We start from the raw sequence: 9,325 nt of genomic DNA, 5'->3' as shown, positions 1-9,325 counted from the left end.
AGGAGAGAGAGGAGAGGGGGGAGAGAGAGGGGTGAGACAGGGAGAGAGGAGAGAGAGGAGGGGAGGGGGGAGAGAGAGGGGGGGTGAGAGGGAGATAGAGTGGAAGAGAGGGGGGGAGAGAGGAGAGAGAGGGGGAGAGAGAGAGGGAGGAGAGGGGGATAGAGAGGCAGGGCTGCCAACTCCCGTTCATTGAGCGTGAGAATCACGCATTTCACCAAATTATCATGCTGATTACAAATTTCTCTTGCTCTGTTGTGAGAAATTCTGTGATCAACGAAAATTTCAAAACTCATAACAACTGCATGGGCCATGGGTGTTGGAAGCAGAAGCAGTGGCGGGAACAGATGCGGACGGGGAGCGGGGCTGGCGAGTATTTGCCGGGCTGGCGAGTCGCTCACTGCAGCTCCGGCCATGGAGCATCCTCAGTGCAAGAGTCCCGGGCCGTCGGAGGCGTCGAAGCGTTGCGCCGCTGCCGTGAGAGTCTCTGTGCCGAATTACCCAGGTGACCGGCATGGATCAGGCTGCGGCTCGGTGCATCCTGGAGGACAACCAGTGGCTGCTGGAAGTAAGTACCAAGCACTGGGTAGATATGGTGGAAGATAGTGGACTTCAAATGGGGGTGGTTGGAGAAAGCATCCTGCTTGCCTGCTAGATTTTCACTTACTGTAACTGCAGGAAAAAGGTTCCCGATGTTGGGGGAGTTCAGAACCATGGGTCACAGTTTAAGAATAAAGGGGGGGGGGGCAGTTAGGACTGAGATGAGAACAAACTTTCTTCACGTAGAGAGTTGTGAATCTGTGGAATTCTCTGCCACAGAAGGCAGTGCAGGCCAATTCACTGGATGTTTTCAAGAGAGAGTTACATTTAATTCTTGGGGCTAACGACATCAAGGGATATGGGGAAAAAACAGGAAAGAGGTACTGATTTTAGATGAATAGCCATGATCATATTGAATGGCAGTGCTGGCTTGAAGGGCCGATGGCCTATTCCTGCACCTATTTTCTATGTTTCTATGCTTGAGTATATGGCAATAAAACTCGATCACTTGATTTTGAATCATTCATGCATGGTGGAGGTATAATGTAGTCATAGAGTGATACAGTGTGAAAACAAGCCCTTTGGTGCAACTTGCCCACACCCGCCAACATGTCCCAGCTATGCTACCTGCTTTTGGTCCATACCTCCAAACCTGTCCTATCCATGTAGCAGTCTAACTTTTTCTTAAATGTTGGGATGGTCCCTGCCTCAACTACCTCCTCTGGCAGCTTGTTCCATACACCCATCATCCTTTGTGTGGATAAAGTTACCCCTTAAAAAGTTACCTCTTAAAAATACTTCATACAAAAAACATTGAAATCATACTTCTACAGTGCACTAAAACATGATTTTAATGCATCAAATTTCAAAAGGTTCCTACCCTGGGAGGGGGGACATCCTTCTTCCACACCCTTTCCCCACTCGGTTGCTCCACTCCCTCACCGGGTACCCCCAAGGCCAGTGATCAGTGATCAGTGATCGCACAGCCTCCCCCCTTTCAAAAACGCTCCAATCCAATTTAAGCATATATATTGCATTCAAGTGTAAGTTAAAAGACTCGCTACAGTATTCACCATATTGCACAATTTCAAGCTGAAAAAATGCAAATGTTCCATACCAATGGGAGAGGGACACCCTCCTCCCCCCCCCCCCCCCCCACACCCTCCTTCCCCCCCCCCCCCCACACCTCCTTCCCCCCCCCCCCCCCCCCCCGGTCGCTATGCTCCCTCAGGCTTGGTCTCTCACAATTTCTCACTCCCAACTCTCACCCAATGTTGGCAGCCCTGCTATTGTCTGTGGTCTAGTGATTTAGCAATGCATTTGATCTTTAAACAACGTCCATTACTTACTGGTGCTCATTTCCTTGATCACTGGTTTCGGGACACTGTAGATTCCACTCCGACAGTTTACTAAGAAGAAGATAAAACCAGGCGAGCTGATCAGAGAATCAGCCACTTAATGCATTACTCAATACCCCCCCCCCCCCTCCCCACAGCCCCCCACCCCACCCTACCCCCTGTTCATCCCATCCCACCCCCATTCTGACTGAGCCTTGAAACAAATGGGCGACGTTTCAGGTCGAGACCCTTCTTCAGACCGACCTGAAACATCACCCATTCCTCCTCTCCAGAGATGCTGCCTGTCCCGCTGAGTTACACCAGCATTTTGTGTCTGTCTTCGATTTAAACCAGCATCTGCAGTTCCTACCCACACACCCGCAGCCACGCATGCATGCACGCACGCTGCCCGACCTACTGAGTTGATCATGCACTCTGTGTCATTTTTAAATGTCAGTGAAAGCAGGCTGTATTGTGAGGAGTACCTCGATCCGTGGACTTTGGGTCCAGGCTTGGAGCATCGTCTGTCTCCATATCCTGTTTGTTTTGGTCATCTGTGGCCGCTGGAAATAAAGGAAATAAAGGAAATAAACGTGAGAGGGAAAGCCTGGCGAGGCGGGGCAGTGTCGACCTCTCCCCTCTGGGCTGGCCCAGACGTCAGCACCTTCATCCTGTGACCATCTGCTAGCTCCTTCCCTACAGCCATCAGGCTGGACACGACAACCTCAAATAAACTCTCAACTACATAGACTGTTATTGTTATTATAGTGCACTATTATTGTGCGTGTGCGTATGTGTGTGTGTATATGTATGTGTGTGTGCGTGCATGTATGTATATGTATGTGCATATATGTGTGTGTATGTATGTGTGTGTGCGTGCATGTGTGCATATGTATGTATGCATGTATTAGTGTGTGTGTACATATGTATGTGTGTGTGTGAGCATGCGTGCGTGTGTGTGTGTGCGTGCGTGCGTATATATATATATATATATATATATGTGATCGACACAAAATGCTGAAGTAACTCAGCGGGACAGGCAGCATCTCTGGAGAGTAAGAATGGGTGACGTTTCAGGTCGAGACCCTTCTTCAGACCGAAGTGTCATCCATTCCTTCTCTCCAGAGATGCTGCCTGTCCCGCTGAGTTACACCGGCATTTTGTGTCTACCTTCGATTTAAACCAGCAGTTCGTTCATTCACACACACACACACACACACAGACAGACGGACAGAGGCAGACAGAGACAGACAGACAGAGAGACACAGACAGACAGACAGAGAAGACAGAGACAGAGACAGACAGAGAGAGACAGAGAGAGAGGCAGAGTGAGACGGAGAGAGACAGAGCGAGGCAGAGAGAGAAACAGAGACAGAAATAGAGACAGAGAGACAGAGAGAGGCAGAGAGAGACAGAGAGAGGCAGAGAGAGAGAGACAGACAGAGACAGAGACAGAGAGACAGAGAGACAGAGAGAGACAGAGAGAGACAGAGACAGAGACAGAGAGACAGACAGGCAGACAGAGAGAGACAGAGAGACAGAGAGAGACAGAGAGAGACAGACAGGCAGACAGAGAGAGACAGACAGAGAGAGACAGACAGAGGCAGACAGACAGACAGACAGACAGACAACAGCGTAGAGCAAGTTCACGAGTGTTTTATTACCATGTGTCCCAGATAAAACAGTAAGAATGTCATTGTTCTATCTGGGACACATGAGAATAAAACACTCTTGACCCCCCCTGTCCGGTGCTGTCTGTCTGTGTGGAGTTTGCACGTTCTCCCTGCGACCGTGTGGGTTTCCTCCGGGTTTCCTCCCACATCCCAAAGATCACTGTCCCCCTGGGTCTGACCCTCTGTGTTACCCCTGCGCTGAGACCCCCCCTGTGTCTCTCTGCCCTCGACACTGCCTCTGGACGGATGAGGATGGGATCGGTGATGAGGAAGAGGGCAGGAGAGGGGTAAGGACAATACACAATAGACATTAGGTGCAGTAGGCCATTCGGCCCTTCGAGCCAGCACCGCCATTCAATGTGATCATGGCTGATCATCCCCAATCAGTACCCCGTTCCTGCCTTCTCCCCATATCCCCTGACTCCACTATTTTTAAGAGCCCTATCTAGCTCTCTCTTGAAAGCATCCAGAGAACCTGCCTCCACCGCCCTCTGAGGCAGAGAATTCCACAGACTCACCACTCTCTGTGAGAAAAAGTGTTTCCTCGTCTCCGCTCTAAATGGCTTACTCCTTATTCTTAAACTGTGGCCCCTGGTTTTGGACTCCCCCAACATCGGGAACATGTTTCCTGCCTCTGGTGTGTCCAAGCCCTTAACAATCTTATATGTTTCAATGAGATCCCCACTGATCCTTCTAAACTCCAGAGTGTACAAGCCCAGCTGCTCCATTCTCTCAGCATATGACAGTCCCGCCATCCCGGAAATTAACCTTGTAAACCTACGCTGCACTCCCTCAATAGGCTGTGGGCCGAGGAGCTTTATTCTGCAGTTTCGTGACCCAAGTCACCAAACTACATGAAATTTTCACATATTGTGTAAAAATATTTATATAAATCACCCCTGAAACTCGATATGAAGAAGATTTGCACATTTTTATTAAATTAGAGAAAAACCGGAAAATTGTCGGGTATTTTTTAGTCCAATCAAAGCACGTTTAACATTGAGTTGTCTGCCAGTTGGCCAATCATGCGCTTTGTTTCAGGCTAGCACACAAAATGGCTGAGGGGGCTTCACAGATGCCTGTTTTACTGGAGATTCCGATTTGTTGTTCTGTGGAATAAATGTCGTGGAAACTTGCAGCAGGTTAATTGTATTTAGTGGAAAAAGCATTAAAATGGCTGAAGAAAGTGCTGCGAAGTGGATTAAAGTGCAAGAAAGCCTTCAAAGTCCCTGCTGATGTGCTGGAACACAAAGAAGGCCCCCATGAATCAACTCTAACTGAAAGGTAAGACTAAAGTCTGAATTTATGAAAATCTATCTGTATGGACTTTAATTAATTTAATTGCACCCTTTATAATGTGAATAAATTAATTAATTCATTCATTCCTTATTCATTCATTCACTCACTCACTTACTCATTCATTCATTCATTCATTCATGAAATTGAGGGCCTAAACTATAACAGTCAATTAAAGATTGTCACTAATGCCAGCTTGTTGTAGAGTAATAAGTCTTTAACAAATAATCTCAGAGCTGCCTGCGAAAACTTACCGGGAAAAAGTGCTCCGATCGCGGGACCTAGGAACTCGCGGTAAAGAGCGATCGATATCCCTCCGTTTTTCTCCCGTTATCGGGGTCTGAAAACGACCGCTACAGACGGCACTATGTACAGCCTCCCCCCCCCCCGCCCGCCCGCGGAGATGATCCGCGGCTCCGCGATCGCGAATCGGCCGCTTATTAATTGAGACCACGGCTTCACTTTACCGCGAGTACCTAGGCCCCGCGATCGGAGCACTTTTTCCCGGTAAGTTTTCGCAGGCAGCTCCGAGATTAGCTGTTAAAGATTTATTACTCTACAACAAGCTGGCATTAGTGACAATGTTTAATTGACTGTGTTATAGTTTAGGCCCTCAATTTCATGAATGAATGAATGAGTAAGTGAGTGAGTGAATGAATAAGGAATGAATGAATGAATGAATTTATTCACATTATAAAGGGTGCAATTAAATTAATTAAAGTCCATACAGATAGATTTTCATAAATTCAGACTTTAGTCTTACCTTTCAGTTAGAGTTGATTCATGGGGGCCTTCTTTGTGTTCCAGCACATCAGCAGGGACTGAAGGCTTTCTTGCACTTTAATCCACCGCAGCACTTTCTTCGGCCTTTTTAATGCTTTTTCCACTAAATACAATTAACCTGCTGCAAGTTTCCACGACATTTATTCCACAGAACAACAAATCGGAATCTCCAGTAAAACAGGCATCTGTGAAGCCCCCTCAGCCATTTTGTGTGCTAGCCTGAAACAAAGCGTGTGATTGGCCAACTGGCAGACAACTCAATGTTAAATGTGCTTTGATTGGATTAAAAAATTCCCGACATTTTTCCGGTTTTTCTCTAATTTAATAGAAATGTGCAAGTCTTCTTCATATCGAGTTTCAGGGGTGATTTATATTAAAAAATTTACACAATATGTGAAAATTTCATGTAGTTTGGTGACTTGGGTAACAAAATCCTATTTCTAGACACATTTTTGATGCTCGGCCCACAGCCTACAATGGCAAGAATGTCCTTCCTCAAATTAGGGGACCAAAACTGCACACAATACTCCAGGTGTGGTCTCAGTAGGCCAATCGCTTTCTTCACTGCCTGCTGTACCTGCATGCTTACTTGGGGCAGGAGAGAGCTGGGAACAGCACAGCACTAGTCGAGGCCCGGGGCCGCACACACGCATCGACCTACACACACTCGATCTCACTCATGTCAAGTTCATTCTGAAAGAAATCATCGCAGAAATTCATTCAATGAAACCCCCAGCCCCCTGTGTGAAGCAGAACTGTGGAAATCCCCGTTGCTACCTTGCGATGGGGTGACGGGGTCATTGTCCATGGAGTCTCCTCCTTCACTTGATGACGTTATGTTGCTGGAGCTCCTGTTATAGGATTCATCTAAAATCAAAGATTAAATCATAACTCAGACTGCAGCCCCACCCACTCCCACCATGTAGCCAGTCGATGAGACAAGTCTGAATGAGGGTCCCAACCTGAAACGCCACCTATCCATGTTCCCCACAGATGCTGCCTGACCCGCTGAGATACTCCAGCACTCTGTGAAACGTCACCTATCCATGTTCTCCACAGATGCTGCCTGACCCCTGAGATACTCCAGCACTCTGTGTCCAAGTATCTAGTAATGAAAATTTGCACTCATGGAATTTATGTGAAGATAAAACATTAAATATATATGGAGATCTGAACTAGTTTACCAAGGAAAACACAAAGTGCTGGAGTAACTCAGCGGGTCAGGCAGCATCTGTGGAGGACATGGATAGGTGACGTTTCACAGAGTGCTGGAGTAACTCAGCGGGTCAGGCAGCATCTGTGGGGAACATGGATAGGTGACGTTTCACAGAGTGCTGGAGTAACTCAGCCAGTCAGGCAGCATCTGTGGAGAACATGGATAGGTGACGTTTCATAGAGTGCTGGAGAAACTCAGCGGGTCAGGCAGCATCTGTGGAGGGAATTGAGCTCAACTTACTCAACTTACGCCTTCTGGCAGTCGTTCCGTCTATCCACGCCACTCCTCAAAGCAAAGAGAAAGCTGCTTCACAAACTGGTTGCCTACTGCCACCTCCAGGCACCTGGTTCGGCCCAGACTTCGGGTGCTGTCCGTGCGGAGTTTGCACGTTCACCCTGTGACCGAGTGGGTTGTCTCCGGGTGCTCCGGTTTCCTCCCACATCCCAAGGAAGTGCGGGTTTGTGGGTTAATTGGCTGCTCGCGGCTGCCCCCTAGTGTGGCGTAGTTTAATGGCAGGCAGAATCAAAGTGGGGTTGAAGGCATGTATGATGGTATCTGTGTACAAGGGTCTAATGGGGTTGTTCCTTCCATTGAGAAATACAAGTCCCTTCGATGTGACTGAGATTGATTGAAATTGAGTCACAGAATTAAAACAGGTCCATGTGCCCACGCTGACCATCGATCGCCCATTCACACTAGTTTTATGTGGTGGAGGCCGGTTCTCTTGATGCTTTTAAGAGAGAGTTAGATGGAGCTCTTAGGGATAACGGAGTTTCAGGGATATGGAGAGAAGGCAGGAACGGGGTACTGATTGTGGATGATTGTGGATTGTGAGCTGTTCATACTCTTAAGGGGTTGGACAGGCTAGATGCAGGAAGATTGTTCCCGATGTTGGGGAAGTCCAGAACAAGGGGTCACAGTTTAAGGATAAGGGGGAAATCTTTTAGGACCGAGATGAGAAAAACATTTTTCAGACAGAGAGTGGTGAATCTGTGGAATTCTCTGCCACAGAAGGTAGTTGAGGCCACAGTTCATTGGCTATATTTAAGAGGGAGTTGGATGTGACACTTGTGGCAAAAGGGATCAGGGGGTATGGAGAGAAGGCAGGTACAGGATACTGAGTTGGATGATCAGCCATGATCATATTGAATGGCGGTGCAGGCTCGAAGGGCCGAATGGCCTACTCCTGCACCTATTGTCTATCCCACTTTCGCATCCACTCCCTACACACTAGTGGCAATTTACAGAGGGCCAATTCATTCCACAAACCTGGACGTCAATTAATTTGGCAAACCAGACAGCACCCGAGGTCAGAATAGACAATGTCTGGCACTGTGAGACCGTGGCTCTACCCATTGTGCCCCCCTGAGATAAACCCAAGGGACAACCGTCTCTGCAAGTGCTCTGCACATAGAAACAGAGAAAATAGGTGCAGGAAGAGGCCATTCGGCCCTTCGAGCCAGCACCGCCATTCATTGTGATCATGGCTGATCATCCCCATATCCTTTGATTCCGCTAGCCCCTAGAGCTAGCTCCACAACCTGCACGTGCAGGGAATCCTCCTCTACCCCATTGTGGACATTGGATTTTGTCCCTGGAACTGATGCGCTACAATGCTGAGAACTATAGTCTGTATCTTTCCCCTTGCTCTACCTATCGTACTCGAGTTTGACTTGATTGTATCTATGTACAGTATTTTCAGTCTGAAGAAGGGTCTTGACCCGAAATGTCACCCATTCTTTCTCTCCAAAGATGCTGCCTGTCTCGCTGAGTTGCTCCAGCATTTTCTCTCTGTCTTTGGTTTAAACCAGCATCTGCAGTTCCTTCCGACATATTATCCGATGCGTTTGGTTAGAATGCAAAACAAAGCTTTTCACTGTACCTCGGTACATGTGACAATAATAAACTTGAACCACTCACCTAGAAGGTCTGGTGAGGCGGAGAAGGACTGTCGGCAAGCGGCAGAGGAGGAGAGGTGTACGGTGTCAGACATGTTGTCCTCGCTCTGTGTATCCGTGGAGCTGAGCGATCCCATAGAATTCTCCCGCTTGGATTTATCCTGGCAGCGTGAGGCTGCCCTTTGAATCAGGTGGGGAATGTCATGCCTGGGAAGGGGACGGACAGCGTTAAAGCGGGAATGGAGGAGACGCACCCCACTGCGGGCAAGATCTACCACAGGCCGTTAGACAATGATACCAGCCCGCCTCGCGCACAATGTCTTCCCTTCACACGTCTCATGTGTGAAGGTGCACACACACACAACATGCACGTGCAAATACACACTTGTGCACACACCCACACGTGCAAATATACACTTGCACACATACACACACACAACATGCAAATACACACTTGCACACACACGCACGTGCAAATACAACTTGCACACACACACACACACACACACACACACACACACACACACACACACACACACACACACACACACGCACGCACACGCAGTTACAATAGACAATAGATGC

At 48.1% G+C, this 9,325-nt stretch overlaps 1 protein-coding gene across 2 annotated transcripts in view; it reads right to left on the bottom strand.

Annotated features, from left to right (window-relative positions):
• Positions 1-9,325, bottom strand: part of LOC116988135 — a 28,423-nt gene that overhangs the window by 5,977 nt on the left and 13,121 nt on the right. For both annotated transcript variants that reach the window (XM_033044646.1, XM_033044647.1), the window contains exons 6-9: positions 8,763-8,947; positions 6,404-6,493; positions 2,360-2,437; positions 1,887-1,946 (exon numbers count right to left, since the gene is read on the bottom strand). In XM_033044646.1, the coding sequence (XP_032900537.1) occupies positions 1,887-1,946; positions 2,360-2,437; positions 6,404-6,493; positions 8,763-8,947 (413 nt within the window). The remainder of the gene's footprint in view (positions 1-1,886; positions 1,947-2,359; positions 2,438-6,403; positions 6,494-8,762; positions 8,948-9,325) is intronic.

This window comes from Amblyraja radiata, chromosome 26, assembly GCF_010909765.2.
Source record: "Amblyraja radiata isolate CabotCenter1 chromosome 26, sAmbRad1.1.pri, whole genome shotgun sequence".
Taxonomy (NCBI): Eukaryota; Metazoa; Chordata; class Chondrichthyes; order Rajiformes; family Rajidae; genus Amblyraja; species Amblyraja radiata.
This window is presented reverse-complemented; position numbering and strand designations above follow the sequence as displayed.